This window comes from Saimiri boliviensis, chromosome 14 (assembly GCF_048565385.1).
Source record: "Saimiri boliviensis isolate mSaiBol1 chromosome 14, mSaiBol1.pri, whole genome shotgun sequence".
NCBI classification, from domain to species: Eukaryota; Metazoa; Chordata; class Mammalia; order Primates; family Cebidae; genus Saimiri; species Saimiri boliviensis.
Window position 1 is genome coordinate 63,726,765 of NC_133462.1, and position 22,358 is coordinate 63,749,122.

Sequence of the window (22,358 nt, forward strand, 5' to 3'; positions counted from 1 at the left end):
CACTTCATAATTTGTTTTTTTTTTTTTTTCTTGTTTGTTTGTTTTTTTGTTTTGAGAGAGTCTCGCTCCGTCACCCAGGCTGGAGTGCAATGGCACAATCTCAGCTCACTGCAACCTCTGCCTCCTGGGTTCAAGCGATTCTCCTGCCTCAGCATCCCAAGTAGCTGGAACTATAAGTGTGCACCACTATGCCCAGCTAATTTTTATATTTTTAGTAGAGATGGGGCTTCGCCATGTTGGCCAGGATAGTCCCGATCTCTTGACCTCGTGATCTACCTGCCTCAGCCTCCTGAAGTGCTGGGATTACAGGCATGAGCCACTGCGCCTGGCCTAATTTTTGTATTTTTTTAAGTGGAGACAGGGTTTCACCATATTGGCCAGGCTGGTCTCAAACTCCTGACCTCAAGTGATCTACCCACCTCAGCTTCCAAAGTGCTAGGATTACAGACGTGAGCCACTGCACCTGGCCTGTTTTGTTTGTTTGTTTGTTTGTTTATTTGTTTTTGTTTTAATGGAGTGAATCATCTGTTAACGCTTTCTGTGAAAGTGTGACTACAATTGTGGAACACTCTGTTGCATCAAGGCTGCCAGAGATTGTCTCAGAGAGAGTCTGGGCAGCGAGAGAAGGGGGGATTTGTTTCCTGGCTGGGTGGTCATAGGGCATCTAGGGGTGAGCAGCCTTGGTTGCCTGGGATTTCAGCAGCTCGAGGGGAGCCGTGGGGCCCTGGAGCTGTGGCTGTGGCTGTGGTGTCAGAAATGTAAGTAAGGTGGCTCTGTAGAGGTTAGCAAGGGTGTCCCTCTGAATGTGGGGTGGCATGCAACCTTTCACATAGAGGAGGCTCCTCAGCAACTGACCTCTGTCCTCCTTGCGTAGAGGGAAAGAGGCGAAGGCTGGGGCTGAGTGAGGGGTAAAGTAAGCCACACGTAAGCACAGCCCGGGCTGGTTCCATCCTCCCTCATGGTGTGAAATCCATCAATCTAACAGGGATCCCTATTTTCCCAGCCACCAAGTCACAATGAGCAGTAATCTCTTCTTGCTGGTGCATACAAATTCACTTCATTCTGTTTTCAGCGGCTGCCCTGTATCACCTTTTGCATTCAGCCCAGTCCAGCCGAGGAGGACAGCCTTATCTTTAGTCACCGAGGGAACTACCTTGCTTAACTGAAAGGGTGTTGCTCTGGAAGGAGAAGGGTCTTCTGGAAGCATAAAAGGCTTCAGGGGAGGGCAGTCCTGAATGAGATGGCCCTAGGGAGTGGGGGACACTGGACTGCCTGAGGGCCCTGGGCAGCTGGCCCAGGCTTTTGAGGAAATGCAAAGCCATGCTGTAGAGGATGCTGAGCAAAGGTGGGAGGGAGGCGTGAGGTCCTACTGGGGTCATTTGGAAACCCCCTCTCCGGCCTCCCCCACGCTAACTCATCTCTCCTGGCACATAAGTCCAGAAAGGCCACTGGCCCTAACCATGCTGGCTCTGCGTCCACCTTCCTCTTCAATTCACATGTCTTGGGTAAAGCCGTGGGTTATGATGCTTAACCCATCCCAGTGGGAAACCGGATGGCTTGGGGAACAAAGCTAACCTTTTGCTGTCTTGGGGAGGCAGTGGAGGGTTATCGCCAAAAGCCTGAGCTCTGGAGCTGTGATCTCTGAATCAGTTTCCCCGTGTAAAATGTGACTTGATACCCCCACTTCACAGGAGTATTGTGAGGATTGAAGGAAATAATGGGGAGAAGGCATCTATTCAATGCCAGCTACGGACTCTCAGTCACTCCCAGTTGCTCATACTAGTTGGGGAGGGTGGAACTGCAGCTCTAGCAGAGCCATGGCGCCACCTTGTGGTTTTGTCAGCCAGGACAGCTGGTTAACATTCAAATCCAGTGACCCTTTTTCAAGCGCCTTGAGTACGCTGTGCTGGTTTGAACTCATTATTATCTAAACATGTAAACTCTGTAATGGTAAGTACAGTGCTAGTATCTAGCAGAGCATCTTAGCAGAGATCTTAAGATCTTTGTGATGCTGGAGAAACACCATTTGGGAGGAACCTGCTCCCCACGGCCCCATCAAAGGGGTCTGCTGCTGCTGCTGCTGCTGCTGCTGCTGCTGCTGCTGCTTTAAATATTATTATATTTTAAGTTCTGGGGTACATGTGCAGAATGTGCAGGTTTGTTATATAGGTGTACAGGTGTCATGGTGGTTTGCGGCACCCATCAACCCGTCATCTACATTAGGTATTTCTCCTAATGCTATCCCTCCTCTAGCTCCTCACCCCCTGACAGGCCCGGTGTGTGACCTTCCCCTCCCTGCATCCATGTGTTCTCATTGTTCAACTCTCACATATGAGTGAGAACAACCGAGATTTGATTTTCTGTTCCTGTGTTACTTTGCTGAGAATGATGGTTTCCAGCTTCACCTATGTCGCTGCAAAGGACATGATCTCATCCTTTTTTATGGTTGCATAGTGTTTCACGGTGCATATGTGCTACATTTTCTTGACCCAGTCTCATTGATGGGCATTTGGGTTGGTTCCAAATTTTACTATTGGGAATAGTGCTGCAATAAATATACGTGTGCATGTGTCTTTATAGTAGAATGATTTATAATCCTTTGGGTATATACCCAATAATGGGATTACTGGATCAAATGGTATTTCTGGTTCTAGATCCTTGAGGAATCACCACACTGTCTTCAACAATGGTTGAACTAATTTACACTCCCTCCAACAGTGTAAAAGCTTTCCTATTTCTCCACATCCTCTCCATCATCTGTTGTTTCCTGATTTATTTAATGATCACCATTCTAATTGGTGTGAGATGTTATTGCATTGTGGTTTTGATTTCCATTTCTCTAATGACCAGTTACGATGAGCTCTTGTTCATATATATGTTGGCAGCATAAATGTCATCTTTTGAGAAGTGTCTGTTCATATCCTTTGCCCACTTTTTGATGGGATTTTTTTTTCATGTAAATTTGTTTAGGTTCCTTGTAGATTCTGGATATTAGCCCTTTGTCAGATGAACAGATTGCAAAAATTTTCCTCTCACTGATTATTAACCCTTCATAACTTGGTCTTACTTCATTAAGCCAAAAGCAACTAGCATTGCCGGGAAAATCTGATAAAGGAAAAGGCATAGCAGAGACTGCTAATTTATACTAAAAGTCATATATATATGATATATATATATATATATATATATATATATATATACTAAAAGTCAGATATATATATATACACGTTAAACACACACAAACACACACACATATATATTATATATTAAATTATATTATTATATATTTATTATATATAATAATATATTATATATTATATATTAATTATATATATATTTAATTATATATATATTTAATATATAATATACATTATATATTAAATATATTTATATATAAATATATTTAATATATAATATATTTATATATTATATATATATTTATATATTATATATATTTTTTAATTAATTATATATATATATTTTTAATTAATTATATATATATTTTTAATTAAAAATATAATAATTAATACCTATATTATATATTATATATATATTTAATATAAATATATATATATATTTATATATATATATTTATATATATATATAAATAGCTTTCCTTCAAGGCTGAGATATATCCCAACAAGTTCGAGCTTAGATCAGGTTTCTCAAAAGTGGCACTACTGACATAGGGAGCCAATCATAGTCCTGAGAGATACAATGTCAAATGCCATAATCCCCAGTGTCATAATCCTGAAGTCCCAAAAGGTCAAAATCCTTAAAGTCTAAATCCTGAAAATCATAATCCTGAAAGAGCAGAAGTCTAAAAATGTAACTCTGGAAAAAATAATTTAAAAATCATTTCGAAGATATTTATTTACTTTTTTTGCATTTACAGTTATTTACATTTTTAAAAGGGAATTTGAAAACATGTAAAAACACAGAATACATGCCGGGCATAGTGGCTTATGCCTGTTATCCCAGCACTTTGGGAGGCAGAGATGGGTGGATCACCTGAAGTCAGAAATTTGAGATCAGCCTGACCAACATGGAGAAACCCTGTCTCTACTAAAAATACAAAATTAGGAGGGCATGGTGGTGCATGCCTGTAATTCCAGCTACTCCAGAGGTTGGGACAGGGGAATTGCTTGAACCCGGGAGACAGGGGTTGCAATGAGCCAAGATCGTGCCATTGCACTCCAGCCTGGGCAACAAGAACGAAACTCCATCTCAAAAACAAACAAACAAAAAACCACAGAACACTTCATAGGTCACTTTATGCAATAAAATAGACAATAGTAACATACATTTTTGGGCAAGCATAAACATTCATATAGTAATGAAAGTTGCATAATTATATCAGTTACAAACAGACAAGCCATATTTATAAAGAAATAGGTCATAAAGGGGTGAGTGCAATGGTTCATGCCTGTAATCCCAGCCAAGGTGGGAGGACTGCTTGAGTCCATGAGTTCAAGACCAGCCTGGGCAACACAGTGAGACTCCATCACAGGAGACTGAGGTGAAAGGATCACTTAAGCCCACAAGGCCAAGGCCACACTGAGCTATGATTGCACCACTGCACTCTAGCCTGGGCAACAAAGTGAGACTGTCTCAAAAAAAAAAAAAGAAGGAAAGAAAAAAATCGGTCAAAAAGGGAAATGTGTAAATGCACAGCCCTATGGTTGGTAAATGTGTGCACCCAGTTTTATACCGTCTATCATCTGAAATACCGTAACAAATAACCTAAGATTCTTTTGATGAGATCTGTCAAAAAACAGGATGGGTCACTACTGCATATATGACCACCTAAAGAGCCAAGAAGTTCAAAAATTTTATCCTTCACAAATGCAGATATACAAAAAGGACACTTCTTCACTTACTGAAGACGTCTCAATATTTTTATGCACAGGAACAATGCTCACACACGGTCAATGTTGTGATAATGTACTTTCATGGAGTCACTTGCAAAAAAATAGAACCTTCTAAAAGTCTCTACACAATTTATAACTTCAATATCAGAAATGATTTGAAGATGAATTATACAGCAGAGCAAACTAAAAAAAGAATGCTGACAATTTTAAATAGTGAAAAAAAAACATAAAAAAGAAAAAACAAGAAAATTTGACATATGCGTAAGTGTATTATAGGAATGGATTATGGGCAATTGCATAGAGATAGCCCATAAGAGCTGGCCAACCTCCACAATCATTAACTATATTTTGAAGTCTTGCATCATGAGGAATAGCTGCTTTTTCTCTTCTAGGGCATGGCTCTATTTGGAGAACGTGTTCACATTCATTTTCTACATGGTGCGGTATTTCCTGACATTCTTCTATGATTCCATGTACAGTGACATGAACATTCCCTTCTAAATTTCCCTGTTTTCTGTGTCATGCTTCTATGTTGTTTTGGGTACTCAGAAATCCATTCTGCATGCACTCATTCGACCACAAATCTGACAGAAACAGTACTGGTGATCAAACAGCAACACCATTGTGTATTTTCTTATCCTATCAATGTACATACTTATTTTCAACCAGTCAGTAACTTTGCTGGCGTCTTCAGGCAAATGTGGTTTTAATTCATTAAAAGCTTCTAGAATGTCTTTAGCTAGAAGGAATGCCAATGCAGGCGAATGACACATTTTTTCCCATCTCTTAATACATACTGCACACAAGGAAACCTCTCCTTTTTTTTTTTTTTTAATTTTTAAGACACAGGGCTTGTCTGTCTCCCAGGTTGGAGTACAGTGGCTTGATCACAGCTCACTGCAGCCTCCACCTATTTTGCATGCCAGCCCCAAAAAGATGGCTGGGGGTAGGGGTGCCACGTACTGTTCAATGAGACCCATAATGTGGCTGTTAACTGTCTTCCTCATACCACAAGAACATGGCGGGCAGATCCAGCTCCCTGTATAGTGGCTTCACCCAGGCCACCTTCTCAGCCTCCTTTTGCCCATAATTCTCCTTCAGGACCTAGTGCTGTTCCGGAGCGGCCCGTTGCAGACACTGAACTACCAGCCAGCTGCATTTGTTGTCCTGGACATCAGTGCCAACTTTGCTGGTCACACTGGGGTCCCCAAAGAGGTCAAGGTGATCATCCTGACTCTGAAGGAACTCTCCCATCTCTAGCAGGATCTTGGCATTGGTGTGTGCCTTCCCACCATCCATGCCTGCCATATGCATGGCTGCAGCTACAGGAAGATAGAAGGAGTAGAAAACTGTCTTGTACTTGACAATAGATTTGTACCTTTCTTCCGTGTATCTGCCAAGATCCGCATTGCTCTTGGGGGCTGTGATGAGCTCCAGGATCTGCCCAGTCTGTCTGATAGGAACTCTGCAGGAAGAGCTCAGTCAGATTCAGGTAATAGTGCTGCTCCCAGCAATAGAGCTTCAGCAGGCATTAGATACATGTACTTCTAGAAGCATTGCATCATTGACAGCATCCAAACCCACGCCTGGCTTCTGATACCAGCAGATCTGTCCCTGGTGGGTGAGGGATGAATCAGTGATGTCATCTGACACCAGGAAGAAAGCTTGCAGCAGTTCCACACACCAGCCCACAGTCAGGTCCCCCTGGAGACTCTCAGCATCCTGTTTCCTCGGCTCCACCAGCTCCCAGACTGCTAAGTACCATCAAACCCCAGTGATAACTTGCCTCCAATGGTACTGTACTCCAGGATCTCCTTGAGCCAGGTGATAGCATCTCCGGTCTCTGGGTGCCCCATCTCATCCTCAGTCAGCACCCTAACAATCTGGGAGAAGTGCTGAATGAAATCCTGCTTTTCTTGGGCATAAGCATCTGATTTCTGGTCTCCATTCATTCTGAGAGAGGAACAAAGGGCTCTATTCCTGGATGCAGGTTCCTGCTTCTAAACTGAAGTTGTTGTCATTGCTGTATCTCACGGCTATCTACTCATCTAATTTTCTGTCAAATGCACTGGGCTGAAAAAAAAAAAAAAAAAAAAAACTTCATTGGTAACACTTTGAAATTCACTTTTAGAAGCTTTGATCACACCTAATTCCAAACCTGTTGTTATAGTTTGGGGATTCCATCGAAACCTATTTTTTTCTGTGAAGTGCAGCAAATCTTCAAATAAGTGTTTAAATGACTAGATAAGTTCTAGAATCTTCAGATCCAAAATGGGCATGAATCATGTATAGTTGATAAAAACCAGTGGGGACAGTTTCAAAAGTGCCATCCCCTAGCTGAAGTGAAGCATATGCTAGTTTTTTTTGTTCAATTTAGTGGTAAATATAAGCAGTCTGTCTCCAACTGTCAAATTCCTAACCAAGAACAGTTGGGTTAATGAGTTTGGTAACACTGGAGGAACCTTAATGTCAGCAAGTGTCTTGGTTCACAAGGTTCCTCAGCTTGTCAAATTTTATTCTCTGACAAAGGGTGTTTTCTGAAGGCAAGCATGGCACTCTGCATGAAGGGGCAGAAGTAGTACCTAACTGAATAATTTGGCAGGAAAGATTTCTTGTACTTTTCACCTGAAAAGTCACTTTTATGATCTTCAAAACAGTAAACATTGAGGAAAGATATTCCCCACCTAGTCTGAGGCTCACATATTAATCTCTGGAAACACCCTCAGCAGACACACCTAAAATAATGCTTTACTAGATTTCTAGGGATTCCTTAATCCAGTCAAGTTGACACATAAATCAACAAGTTCACCACTTATTAACTCGATAAACATCCACATCTCTTAAACCATACTTCATTTCCAAATAAAGACCAGTAACAAAGTAATAGTTCTGTCTAACATGATGCAGTTATCCTGTATACAACTGAAACTGCTAATCCCTGACTTAGAATTTGACTTTCAGGATTTTAACATCTGGGATTTTAATCTTTCAGGATTGTAATTTTTGGAAGTTCACATGTTAGAGATTTTGATCTTTTGGGATTTAAGTCATTAGGGATTTTGGTCTTTTGGGATTTTGGTCTTTCAGGATTTTAGCATTTGAGATGGTGTCATTCAGGATTATGATCCAAACCCATTGACATTTGGTTGCCAGAGGCTGTCCTGTGCATTGTAAAATGTTTATAGTGTCCCTGGCCTCTATCCACTAGCAGCCAGTAGCACCCTACCCCCAATCACGACAATCAGAAAACCATCTCCAGACATTGCCAAACATCCCTTGTGGAGCAAAATCCCCTGTTAAGAACCACTGGCTTACATGGCTCAATGAGAAGGGAGGTAAAGCGCCATACTGTTTAGGACTGGAATACCATCTCCTGAGCATCAGATCCACGTTTCCTTCCCTACCCCACAGTGAAGGCCTGCAAATCATAAACACAACTCCCATCAACTAAGAGACCAACAAACGCAAGACACATAAATACAGGGAAACTAAAGAATTCTTTTATTTAGTGGGAAAGAGGTGGGTAAATGACAGCCAGCTCATATTCTGTTAAACAGAATAAAAAGGAAAACAAAGAATACAGGCATCACAGTGATGAATTTTCACAAAGCTAATAGATTTGAACTACAGAGCAATGGAATATTTATAAGCAAGATGTCATGGTATTAATGACCAAATTGCACCCAACTCGGTTTTCTGAGCTCAAAAACATTTAAAACCTCAGACTTAAAATTTAAATCTAGACATGACAATCTTTTTTTTTTTCTTTTTTCTTTTTTGTATTTATCTTTTTTAGACATGACAGTCTTAAGCATACCACTCAGTCATTTAAAACTTTTCAGTGAGTGCTACTCCTGGGTAAGTATTTTTTTCCTAATATTATCTTTTTCTCCCAAGACTTAGAATGTCACAACTCGTGTTCCTACTAGTAATCACACACAGGATTAAAAGCCCAATCAACCAAAAAAGTATTCTTTTTATAATGTGTCCTTAAAAGAAGAAAGAAAAATGAAATGTGAATATCTTGTTCAACAGTTGCTGAAGAACAGCAAAAGCAATTCCGAAATATCATGTGTGCTATACAAAAAGGCATGGCTCATGGAACCAAGTATATAACGCTACAGCATTTGAGTATCGGTCTTTACAGGTTGGTAATATTACATCCTGTACACAGCTCTATGGCTCTCTGCCCGGCTAGCGCATGCCCAAGATCTGTCTGCTTTTTAGTTGATAATTTTTTTCAATATCTGACAGGGCTTGAGCCCGCAGCTGGGCAGCATGAAGCCTTTTCTTCAGGTCCTTGCACTTGGACTTAGACGTGAGCTGACTCTCAGAATTCTCACTCTTCATGACGTTCTCTTTACTTTCTCCACTGAAATGAACTTTCTTCTTAATTACTAAAGATGGAAGATTAAGAAGTTCTTTAGAAAGAAAAAGAAAAAGGTCTTTGAGTTACCTGAACAGAATTCAACTCCTTATACTTACTTACTTATCAAAAAGTATTTGCTCTTATGGCTCACATTTGAAATCTAGGTACCTGTTTTATTTTCTCAGGATAGGAAGTTAGGGCTGTAGGACTGGCAGAAATCAGCCTTTTAATCCACAGCACTGAGAAAAATAATATTGGAATGTGCCCCAAATCAAGGAGCCTAAGTTTTATTCTCTTAACAATCAACAATCAATTTTACTCTTAAGGTTAAACACACTGAGGATTATGGGCAATATAAAACTTTTGGAAATCAATGTTATTTACCCTTGAAAATAAATGCTATTCTATGCAGAATACCTTACCTCCAGAATAGTATAGAAGCAGACGGGTTTTTTTATTATTTTTTTTTTATTTTTTAATAGAGAACACCTAGAGTTTTGGTTAAATGTTCAAGAACACTTAGTTCAAAGCATCTTAATGGGCCAGAAATTTGTTTCCAGAAGTACCTAAACAAACTCTGTGTGGAAAAGGTAACTCAAGTAAGAGTAGTAAAAAATGTAAACTATTTTTTACATGGAAAAAATAAAAAATAATAATCTTATTATTATATAGTTAATAGTGGCAACACTATTAACTGCTGACAGAATTACTGGGGGCTGGAGGCTTACAGATGTCAGAATCTTTTTATTTTTTCTTTGTGTTGAAGGAAATATGTTCAAATATTTACTGAGCTTATAGGATGAGCCATTGTGAACCAAACGAAGGCCCTATTCTAGCAGGAGGAGATAAACCAAAAACAAATAAACAAGGACTGGTGGGGAATATTTGATGGTAATATGTGCTATTAGGAAAAATAACCCTGGAAAAGGGAGACGGATGTGCTGGGTGGTGGGAGTAGTGATAGAAAGCCTCATACAGTCATTTCTGAAGTAAGAAACTATAGGGCTGCCTGGATGAAGAGTGCTCCAGGCAGAAGAAATGGAAAAGGCTGGCACACAGGCACACTGCCTTCCAAGGGTCCTGTGACTTCCTGCCTCATGCATCGCTTCTGCTTCAAAGCAAACTGGATTGCCTTTAGACCTTATCTCCATTGTTTCAAATCTATCCACCTTCTTATTACCACAGATAACTATACATTTGTAAGCCAACATTGCCTTACTAATGGAATAGTTTTATTTTGTTTTTGTTTTTATTTGAGATGAGGTCTTGCCATGTTGTCCAGGCTGGAGTGCAGTGGCTATTCACAGTGCAACTGTAGTGCACTACAGCCTCAAATGCCTGCCTGGGCTAAAGTGATCTTTCTGCCTGAGCCCCCAGAGTAGCTGGGACTATAGGTGTACCACCATGCCTGGTTCTTCATGGGATAGTTTTATAAGAAAGGGTTTTTTAAATTCTTCCATTAAATAGAAGAAAAAGAATGAATGTTTAATCAAATAGAAAAAGAACAGCTTTAAAAAAAGACATTGTTACCTGCTGTGATGATCTCAATATACTTGTGATGGCTTCCTCATGTGTGGATTTTATAGCCCAAGGATGAGGAGAGGATATTCCCAACTGTCCTGAGTTCAAAATGGCACCTGCAACCTACTGCTTTGATGCTTATCTTTTTTTTTTTTTTTTGGAGACAGAGTCTTGCTCTGTCGCCAGGCTGGAGTGCAATGGCATGATTCACAGTGGTGCGATCTCAGTTCACTGCAACCTCCACCTCCGGGTTCAAACAATTGTCCTGCCTCAGCCTCCTGAGTAGCTGGGACTACAGGTGCGTGCCACCACTTCCAGATAATTTTTGTATTTTTAGTAGAGACAGGGTTTCACCACATTGGGCAGGATGGTCTCAATCTGTCAACCTCAAGTGATCCACCTGCCTCGGCCTCCCAAAGTGCTGGGATTACAGGCATGAGCCACCATGCCCAGCCTATGATGCTTATCTTATAGCTCTGATGTATTCACTACTTTCAGCACTCAATACTCTAAAATGTCTCCTTGCCCCAGTGGCTATTGGATTTCTATGGTTCTTATTTGCCATGATTCACATATAAGTAGATTCCCATACTTACCTGTGTATCCTATAAAGTAAAACACATCATCCTTACTTAGCTATGTTCATTCTTTGCTCAAAGACTATCAGGGCAAAATGTAAATAAACTCTTTAACTGAAGTGCCATCCCAATAGGGTCTTAAGTAATTCTCTGCAATGGGTTTGATGCATGAAATTTACCCAGGTAAAATTTTCTCCTCATTTTATCACCCTAATCATTATGTAAGTCTATATTGTCTTTATGGATTACAGTGTAAAATATATGAAAATCCTAAATAATTTTATAATGTTGAAATGGTAGATGGCAATATTGAGAAAAAAAGAAGATACTTGAACGGAGACGAAGCTAAAGTTTCCTATAATCCTTGTTTCATTTACTTCTATCAGTAGTTTCATTTCTTTCCATCACTTATTCACTACAAAGTTATTGTGATCATCAATCTAATTCAAGTAGGGTTTTTTTTGTCTGTTCCATTTACAAAATGCTGCCAATGCTCACTAAATTGATCAGATTACATCTCAATTTATTAAAGATGGAAATAATAGTTTTCATATATGCTGTCCTACATGGAATAAGGGAGTTATAAAAACTCTCCTAAGTTATATTGAAAATTCAGATGTTTAGTTTTTGAAACCAACAAACAACTTTCAGCAGTTAGTTTGTGTCATAAAGAAATCAAGCAAAATGATGTTTCACAGTTTGCATTTTACATAGAGTCGATTAAATTAGATTGAGGGTTTCTGTGAAATGGAGAAAGAATGTCAGACAGTGGCTCACTGGTATATACGATAACTACATCTCGGTGCGGCAGAGTGAAGGGACAATGCCACACAAAGGCAGGGCCCTGAAAAAGCTGACTATCAGAAGAAAATGCAGAGAACGTATGTAGGCATTAAACAATCAAATGTTGACAAATACGTGTTTCAACTTGAAAGCGTGTTAGCAAAGATCCTAAAGTGGCGGCCTGTCCTGCAGGCGGCTTATCATGCCTTTTAAGCCATGATTCCTATGAAAGATGAAGCATGCCAGTATTAAAATGTTGATTTATATTTGAAATGTAGTTTATGTCTCTGAAATCTGAAACACAATAGTTTTATAAATCCCCTAATTTTTAAAAATAAGTATCAAATGCTAAACATGTAGTTTGGTAAAGAAAATCAAACATGAAATTATATGACTCATTGCCTCAGGTCTATGAACCCAGTAAATCATTGCTATAACAGAATTTTGTTTCCATTGAAATGCATATATTCAATGAAATCTGTCTTAAAATGTGAGATTTTGTAAATGAAAAGGACTACCTAAGCCACTTTGGGAGCAACACTGGTGCACATTTCTTCATTTGAAGCACCAGTTTCTGTTTACCGAGTTGCTTCTCATACCTGGACTACTTGCCAGAAACAGGAACTTCTCTTCCTTTAGCAAGCTGTAATTCTTCAGCAGATTTTCTGCTCTAGCCAGTTTGTCCTCTGCTAGTCTCTCACGAACACAAAGCTCCTGTTCCTTCTCTTGAAAGAGAGAATGGACAAAGAAAGAAAAAAATTAACAAGTGACCTTGACTATAAAACAATTTACATTTGGCTATCTTATCACTAAGACTAGCATGCCTGATATTGATAAGCACTGTTTTGGGAAAGGATTCTAACTAAGCCTCAGTCAACCTGATTGCGCTAGTTTTTAACTGAGCGGTTTAGTAGGCTGTATGTTATTTTAGATTTTCTTCAAAGGACTTTTTAAACAAATACAAAGTTAGCTTCAACCTTTGGTCATCTTTTGTGGGAGTAACTCATTTGGGAAAACAAAAAACTAAACCCATCTCTGCTCTTCACTGAAGATAGGCAACAGTTAATTTTGGGGGCATGATCTGGCCTCACAGTACAAAATTTCCTTCTTCTGGTTAAATGACCACACCCAAATAAAAGGGAAAAAAAATTCAGTTAGGCGGTAGTTTGTAAGATTAGTATTAATAACAAAGGCTACTATTTATTCATGACCCCAAATTCAGAAAGAATTAAGATTTCAGTTGCTATACAAAATTATGGCTGGGTGTGGTGGTTCATGCCTGTAATCCCAATACTTTGGGAGGCTGAGGCAGACGGATCACCTGAGGCCAGGAGTTCCAGACCAGCCTGGTCAACACGGCAAAACCTCGTCTCTATTAAAAATACAAAAATTAGCTGGGCATGGTGGTGGGCCCTTGTAATCCCAGCTACTCAGGAGGCTGAGGCAGGAGAACTGCTTGAACCCGGGTGGTGGAGGCTGCGGTGAGCCAAGATGGTGCCATTGCACTCCAGCCTGAGCAACAAGAGTAAAAGTCTATCTCAAAAAAAAAAGAGAGAAAGAAAGAAAGAAATTATGAAACACTGGGGAAAGTTATAAGAAAAAGTTTTCTTACTTTTTACAGAGGTTTCCAAATAAGCAAAGGTTGTACCTATACAGTAAGCATATCTTACAGGACTATACAATATTTCATTACGTAAAGTCTGCATTGGGCATAAAGCTGCAGAAGTGAAATCAGGTGAGTCATGTGGGTGACAGGTAACAGATCCAACCCCATCTCTCGTCTCGTAATGTTAAAATGAAGAGCCTCATTGCTGTAGCTACCTTGCATAACCCTAAATGCTTGCTAGCAGCTCTCATCTTGGTGGAATAGACACACTTGCAACATCAAAACTAAATTAGCACCTAATCAGTTAATACCCATTAAGTCAACATTAATACCCACCAGAGTATTATTTACAGACTTGAAATATCTTGTACCTAGATTCTCTATTGAATTGCCTGAACAGACCAGGTGTGGTGGCTCACACCTGTAATCCCAGCACTTTGGGAGGTGAGGTGGGAGGATCGCTTGAGCTTAGTTGGGAGTTCAAGACCAGCCTGGGCAATATAGTGAGACCCTATTTCATTTTCAAATATAGTTTAAAAAAATAAAATTGCCTGAACATATCTTATCTATATACTGTAGGATTTTAGATCTGAAATTCTGCTGGAGTGGCCATTTCAGAAGACAAAAGTCATGGTGTTAGGGCCATCACAGTTAAGGCCCAATAATATATATGCAGCAACTGATCTCAGAGAAAGACGTACAACATGAAAGTTCCAGCAAGCCTGATTATTAAAAGTCTACAATACATATTTTGGCTTCTCAAGTATTCATAAACTTTCTAATACAATCTGTATGTACAAAATACTCTGCTCAAAGAGATATTCAGACACATCAAAATAACCCACTTTGATAGTTCCACTTTGCTTTGACCCCCATTCAGACTTACGCTCCAATCTTTCTTCTCTTGCTCTGAGAGCTCGCTCTCGCTCCTGTAACTGAATTTCCTTTAATTTCAGCTCACTCAATACAGGGCTGGAATCCTGCAATTTTTCTGGCTCTCCTAATTGTCTCCCTCTTCTCTCAAGATTTCTTCTTTGCTCTTCTGCAACCAAATCTGCTATTAAAGGGTTCTCGAGAATTTCTTCAACAGAAGGTCGATGGTAATCCTGGGGAAAAAAATACTCAGTGTTATAGTCAGATTGCATAACAGAATAGTCATCCTAAGACAGCAGTTACAATGAAAGGACATATATGTATTTCCAAGACAAAAGAAAGAACTCTTTTATGGATAGGTCTTACACTCTTGAAAAAATAAGTTTACTGATGTTTTTAATTCAGGAGGTTCTGGGTCCACAAGGTAATGCAGATATTAACTTACCCTTCTCCCCTTTTCCCTTTTCACCTTTCTAAGGTTCAGTCCCTGAAGTACTTTGGCACATCTTGTGCTGGTGCTTGATAGCATTGCTAGGGTTTGCCCTTGCATCTCAAAACTGTATTTAGCAAGATACTCTCTCACTCTCAATCCTGTCACTTCATCTGTATCCTTATCTGTGATCCTATAGCATTTTCCTTCTTCTCTCAGCCTGATCCCCCAAACATCTCTCTCCTCATCTATAACCAGAGTTTTTCCATGTAATCTCTTTATTGATTTCTCCTCTACTCTTTTTAGCTGTCCTCTCTCCACCCTCCATCACCCCTCCCTTTCTTCTGGTCTCTAATCTCTCAATTAGAGCTAGAGGCAGAGTCTTATTTCTGGCCCCTTCCCTCACCACCTGCCACTATGAGGTAGGCAAAGACAAGGGGAATGAGGATTTGAATTCTTTTTGCAATCTTTCCTTGCTACCATCTGTTAGTATGGCAGAGTGGGAGGAGAAATAAAGCGCAGAAGGTGGGCCAGCAAGGAGGTACAATTTACCAAATTTACATATGTTTTCACTTGCGTTAACACAGTATATTTAGCTAAGAAAGTATATTTAATGTTTCTTCGGTCTCCACTGGTCTACAACAGAAAATGTATGCTCCAACACTTAAATGACAGCTAGAAACAGATAATATATCATCTTATCACCTTTACCTTTAAGTTTAACATCCTCGTAATAATATCATTCAATTCATCAGAGTAACGGTATGGAATTCTCCTGAATTTGCCTTCTCTGATTTTCCCAGCAAGTTCTTTCTGGTTAAAAGCTGTAAATGGAGGCCTAGGATTAAAAAAGAAGAAGAAAAAGACGATGAAGACATTTTCAAATTGTAAAAATGAAAATATACAACAGGAACAAAATCAAAAGCACAGTTTCAGCTCTAGTTTGTATTTAAGTTTCTACTTCTGGGATTTTCTTCTATAAGTAAGTTTCCCAACCTTGGCACTATTGACATTTGAGGTCCTACAATTCTTTGTTGTGGGGGCCTGTCCTATGCAGTGTAGGGTATTTCGTAGCCTCCCTGTCCTCTACCCTCTAGATGCCAGGGGCATTCACCACTTGTGAACACTAAAAATGTATCCAGACATTGTCAAATGCCCCATGAAAAGCAAATTTGCTTTCCTCATCCCTGGTTGAGAACCACTGCTCTACAGAATAGTTTCAAAGGGAGAAAAAGGGAAAGAAGAACAAAGGGAAATAATTGGAGCTCTTCCCTGCTCTACAGATCCCCAGACCTCTATCCCAGGCTTATATCATTTCTTCCATATCCTTACAGTGGCTTTACCCTACCTGCCTGACCTATGTGCTCTCCCTTGAGCTAAGTGTCAGTCTAACAGGCAAGCACCTAACCAGCCAAGACACTTCAACAGTCAGGACCCAGCCTCATGGGTAATAGTTTTAATTTTTGAATAGTTTCTTTTAACCTGTCCATCTATCTTAATTTTACCCAACGTAATTCTTTCAGACTTGAATATGCTTTCCTTAGCATGCGTGTTAAAAAAACCGAACCCAGTGAAAGGTGACAAATGGTACAAACCTTAGACTAGGAATTCGTCTTCATCATACTTACATTAATGCACATAACTCATACAGCAAACAGCCCAAAGACCAGATATCTGATTTCTCATTGTAGGACATGCGATTCATTTGTTCCTATACAGGAAAAAAGGGCAAGAAAGTGGAAGGTGTTAAGAGTTTATCTTGTTTTGAAACTTATGAAACATATTAAATTACTCCTGAGATAAAAACAGAACCTCGAAGTTTTTAGCCTATACTTTATCTTCAAATTTATAATGGAAAAAAGGCATTGATCTTGTCCCAATATACTCTGTCATATATAATTCATTCACTCATTTTTCATTCACAAATAAAAGTGCTTAGTATAGACTAAGCACTGACAGTTCAGAGGTGAATATGAAAGACTTCCATTCTCAAGGCAAATCAAGAAACACCATTTTAAAAGAACTACAGAAAATTTAATAATCAAAATACATATCTAGTCCACATTTCAATGGATATACATATAGCTAATTGAATTATCCATTTATATTTTTTCTTAGTCCACTGTACAAATCATAGAAGTAACTAATATTATCATTACCTATTTTATTGTTTGCCCTTATTCCACATCTACAGTAACAACAGTCTACCAGAGGTCTTATTCTCAATAGAGGGAACAGAAGCAAGTACCACCCAAATCTCTAGGAGGCTGATTAGTGTTTTCAAGTCCAACTGGTGAATCTGATGCCACCTTTTGACAATCAGGGCCTTAGGGAAGCTGAACCACTCTAATTACAACGGCAGGAGGGAAAAGGAACAAAAGAATAGGTTTCAAATTTTCCAAAAACCACTTCTGGATAATTGTCTTTTATGTTAAAAGTGTTCTATTTGTAATATGATACAGTGAGAAAATGGTACTGTTCTGGCCATTCTAATCTTAGTCAAAACCAAAATCATTAATTTACAAAGTTTTATACTATAGGCAGATCTGTTAACATAATTTCTAAAGATTTGGAAAATCTTAGAATGGTGAACTATTAAAATGCTAATATTTCTTCATCTTTATCTGTTCAGATGTCATATAGTAACATATTAGTGCTATCCCAATTGACAAACATTTAAAAGCCATCAGGCAATATTTAACTAACAACAGCCATAAACCGTTTATACCTTTTACCCCAGCAATTTAATTTTATGAGCTACACTCCAAGGAAATAACCAAAAAGGAAGAAAGAATAATTCATACAAACGGTGAAATATTTTGGAAACAAAATATCCAGCAATACAGGTAATGGGTGAGTGGACTCAGCAAGGTATTTCAGGAAAAGACAACAAAAAATAACATGTACAGAAAGTTAACATTGTAAAAACATGTTATCTGAAGTGAGCAAACTTTCTGAGCTCTGAATCTGCACACACAAGAATCATTTACAGAGTCTGTTAAAACGCAAAGTCCAAAATCAAAAGTATAATATTAAAACAAAAACAAAAATCAGAGTTCAAGAACCTACCCAGAGATCAAAATTCACTGGATGAATCTGCATTTGGGTTTGGGACCCAGAACTCTGCATTTTAAACAAACACTCCAAGTCAGTCTGATGCAGATCACCAGGATACATATTGGGAAACAGCTCTTAAGGGCAGGGACAAAATCCATTTCATTTTTGTAATCATTGAGTTTAATGCATGGCAGTCATTCCATAAAACTTAAACTGAATATGCTTTAATTTGCATGGATGCTCAAAAAATTGAACGCAGTGAGAGATGACAAACAGTGTAAACCTTAGACTAGGAATTTGTCTTCATCATACTTACATTAATGCACATAACTCACACAGCAAACGAAAACTGACAGAGACTTTATTGGTCTGGTGGCCCATGTGGAAAAATATAACAGTATTATTATTATTCATTTTTTTTTTTTTTAGACGGAGTTTCGCTCGTTACCCAGGCTGGAGTGCAATGGTGCGATCTCGGCTCACTACAACCTCCACCTCCTGGGTTCAGGCAATCCTCCTGCCTCAGCCTCCTGAGTAGCTGGGATTACAGGCATGCACCACCATGCCCAGCTAATTTTTTGTATTTTTAGTGGAGACGGGGTTTCACCATGTTGACCAGGATGGTCTCGATCTCTTGACATCGTGATCCACCTGCCTCGGCCTCCCAAAGTGCTGGGATTATAGGCGTGAGCTACCGCGCCCGGCCATAACAGTATTATTAATTCTTGGCTTCTAGATATTACTAAACTAACAGAAAACTCAATTTCCCTGCTTCACAATGCTTAACATTAAAAGATGTTTTGGGCCAGGCGCAGTGGCTCAAGCCTGTAATCCCAGCACTTTGAGAGGCCGAGGCGGGTGGATCACAAGGTCAAGAGATCGAGACCATCCTGGTCAACATGGTGAAACCCCGTCTCTACTAAAAAATCCAAAAAAATTAGCTGGGCATGGTGGCGTGTGCCTGTAATCCCAGCTACCCAGGAGGCTGAGGCAGGAGAATTGCCTGAACCCGGGAGGCGGAGGTTGCGGTGAGCCGAGATCGCGCCATTGCACTCCAGCCTGGGTAACAAGCGAAACTCCGTCTCAAAAAAAAAACCAAAAAAACAAACAAAAAAAAAGATGTTTTGGCCAGGTGCGATGGCTCATGCCTGTAATCCCAGCACTTTGGGAGGATGAGGTGGGAGGACCACTTGAGGTCAGGAGTTTGAGACCAGCCTGGTCAACATGGCGAAACCATGTCTCTACTAAAAATACAAAAATTAGCTGGGCATAGTGGCATGCACCTGCAGTCCGAGCTACTCTACTCAAGAGGCTGAGGCAGGAGAATCAAATCGTTTCAATCCGGGAGATGGAGGTTGCAGTGAGCTGAGATTGCGCCACTGCACTCCAGCCTGAGCAAGAGAGCGAGACTCCATCTCCAAAAAATTAAAAATTAAAAATAAATAAATAAATAAAAGATGTTTGAAAAGTATCTAAATTCTGATATACTTACAGGAGACATATAATAAGGGGTGCCAACAAATGTTTTTGCAAAACTCGTGTCATGATTTAATATTCTAGCTAGCCCAAAGTCTCCAAGCTTGACGTTTTGCTTGCCATCCAGGAAAACATTGGCTGGTTTCAAATCCCGATGCAATACAGTATGACCACCATCACTTCGTCGGTGGCATTCTTTCAGGGCCAGAGTCAACTGAGTCATCACTCGTAGAACAAACTCTTCATCTAAGTATTGCCTGAAAGCAAAGAAGTCATACAACACAAAACTTCTAAAATAATCACTGCAAAGATAGGATGATGTAAATTATCTAGTGTACAAATAGAGAAATAAATTATTGATTGACTGATTTTTTTTGAGACAAGGTCTTTCTCTGTCACCCAGGCTGGAGTACAGTGGCACGCTCATGGCTCACTGCAGCCTCGACCTCCCAGACTCAAGCAATCCTCTTGCCTCAGCCTCCCAAATACCTGGGACTACAGGAACGTGTCACCATACCCAGCTAATTTTTGTAGAAACGGGGTCCTACTAGGTTGCCCAGGCTGGTCTCAAAATCCTGGGTTCAAATAATCCTCCCGCATCGGCCTCCCAAAGTGTCGGGATTACAGGTGTGAGCCACCACACTCAGCCTATAAATTGTTATTTTGATATAAAATATGGGTGTTGATTCCCTGGGAATTTTCTAAAGTACTATGGACCTACCAAACAAATACAAGTTCACTCTTCCATATTACTGATCCTAAAACAAGACGTTTAAAAGAAATGAAACTAGACCCATTTTCAGCTTACATTTTTAAAAGATTGCGTTTACCTTTCCTTGGTTCCCTTTGTAATTACACTAGCCAAATCCCCTCCTTCACAATATTCCATTACAATGTACAGTGTTGTGTTGCTCCGGTCAATAATCCGATCATAGTAACGAACGATGTTTGGATGTTTCAGTTCACGAAGCAAATTCACTTCAGAAACAAGCATCTGTTTCTCAGCTTCTGTCATGGAGCCATAGTCAAGTTCTTTCCAAACTAGTATCTGAAAAAAGAATTTCCAAGGTATGAATGAACTCATTATGCTCAAAAACAAAGAATGAAAGTTCCAAGATTCATAAAATGACCTCCCTTTTAACTATATCCTACAATCAAGGTCATTATCTAATTTAGTTCAATAAACTTAAGGAGATCTGAGTTTACTTCCATAATCTTCCTCCAATTTTTAAGCAACAAATGATGCTGTGGGGAAATAATGAAGCACATGAGGCCTTCCCCAACCCCTATCCTCAGTTCGTTAATGGGAAGTTGGCAAAAAGGTACTTGAGTCAAAATGGGGTTGGAGGTGGTCAAAGTCCCTGCCCCAGTCCACCCAGGACGAGACACCTTGGTAAAGATTCCTCCATAAGCAGCCAGGCAGTTTCCTGTCCAATGTTACTTTCCGTAAAAGGTCTACCTACATACATTGGGAAATATGAATCCAATAATCCGAATAATGGGTATTTTGAGTGAAGCTGACTGCAGATACAAAGCTTGGGGTTCTGGTGGTCCTGCCCCTTTCTTGTGTCTCAGAGGCCACTCTTGGAGCTCTAAAAACACCTCAGGAGTTAGCTACGTGTCACCAATGGAAGGCCCTCAGCAAGCCAAAGCAGGAGAAAGAGAGAAATTGGGAGACAAATGGGAAAAGATGGAAATACATATATATATGTATATATGTATATCAAAAGACGCAGTCTCCCTTCCTTTCAGCAACCGAGGACAGGCTGTCAGATGCAGACCCAGGAAAGACAGCTGAGTCTTCCGGGAACCCACTTCCCCAGCCCTCTCGGTTCCTTTCGGCGGCGCAGGGTGGTCGCCCCAGGGCGAAGAAACCTAATCACGGGCGGGCACAGGGAAGGGCCCACGCTCACTTTGCCGTCACTCTTCCTCCGGATCTTCTGGCAGCGGCCATAGGAGCCTGTGCCAATCGTGTACAGCACTTCATAGTCCTCAACCCGGGACGGCATGGCCGGGCCAGTCGCCAGAGTCGCGCTGCCTCACGCAGTTGCGTCCCCAAGTGCGGAGCTCCAGGCTACGACCCGGACCGAGAAACCCCAGAGCAGCACTAACCCGTTGCCCCTACCTTTGGCCCCGTTTAACCGTCGCGGGCCATGGCCTCGCAGGCTATTGGCAGGTGTTGAGCCCGGTTCGCCTCTCTGATTGGCTAAGAAGAACACAACAATATCCTAGGCATCTTGGGAAAAGTGTCGCTAGGCAACCGCGTCGGCGTCGGTTTTTTTTTAACCTCTAGGGAGAAAGGGGAGGAGCTAAACCAAAGCGAAGGCTGAAGAAAGGAAGTGGTAGATTCAGCCTCTCGGCAACTGTAGCCCTCTGGTGGATATCGCCAAGGTAAGCAAGATCTAAGGACCTCCCCTGAAACTCCTTTGCACACCGCTTCAACCTACTGTCTTCTGACCTTTGCACTCTGACTCCTCACACTACCTACTCTCCCCGGCACAACGCCCTTCTTGCTCAGGGTCCAGCACCCTAAACCTGAGGTGGGGGTCACGTTGAAGACATGCTGAGAGCTGAATACAAATTAGAAATACAGTCTCCCAGCCGGGCGCGGTGGCTCACTTACAGTGGGAAGCCTAGGCGGGTGGATTGCTTGTGCCCAGGAGTTCCAGACCAGCCTGGCCAACATGGCAAACCTCGGCTATACTAAAAATACGAAAATTAGGCCGGGCGCTGTGGCTCATGCCTGTAATCCTAACACTGGGAGGCTCAGGCGGGCAGATTGCTTGAGGGCAGG

General features: G+C 40.5%; 1 protein-coding gene and 1 pseudogene across 3 annotated transcripts; both read right to left on the reverse strand.

Moving 5' to 3' along the window:
- Positions 1–4,226: 4,226 nt before the first annotated feature.
- Positions 4,227–6,823, reverse strand: LOC101043965 (farnesyl pyrophosphate synthase pseudogene; annotated as a pseudogene).
- A 30-nt stretch (positions 6,824–6,853) lies between these two features.
- Positions 6,854–21,708, reverse strand: NEK2 (NIMA related kinase 2). 3 transcript variants are annotated; one of them, XM_074385149.1, is made up of 8 exons: positions 21,478–21,707; positions 20,395–20,612; positions 19,581–19,821; positions 16,660–16,742; positions 15,743–15,869; positions 14,615–14,834; positions 12,722–12,847; positions 6,854–6,944 (listed from the first exon to the last, which is right to left on the reverse strand). In XM_074385149.1, exons 1-8 carry the CDS (start codon positions 21,571–21,573, stop codon positions 6,931–6,933), a joined length of 1,125 nt encoding a protein of 374 aa, XP_074241250.1. In that variant the 5' UTR covers positions 21,574–21,707; the 3' UTR covers positions 6,854–6,930. The 3 variants fall into 3 exon arrangements, with proteins under 3 accessions (XP_074241250.1, XP_074241249.1, XP_003930430.3); XM_074385148.1 differs by lacking the exon at positions 6,854–6,944 and adding an exon at positions 8,350–9,268 and having other exon boundaries at positions 21,478–21,708; XM_003930381.4 differs by lacking the exon at positions 6,854–6,944 and adding an exon at positions 8,350–9,292.
- Between the last annotated feature and the right edge of the window lie 650 nt (positions 21,709–22,358).

Coding starts and splice junctions, on each gene's coding strand:
- NEK2 (XM_003930381.4), bottom strand. CDS start 21,573: ATGCCGTCCCGGGTTGAGGACTATGAAGTGCTGTACACGATTGGCACA. Junction 16,743..19,580: donor CCCCTTATTATATGTCTCCT/GTAAGTATATCA, acceptor TTTCCTGTATAG/GAACAAATGAATCGCATGTC. Junction 14,835..15,742: donor CGAGGATGTTAAACTTAAAG/GTAAAGGTGATA, acceptor TTTTTTCCCCAG/GATTACCATCGACCTTCTGT.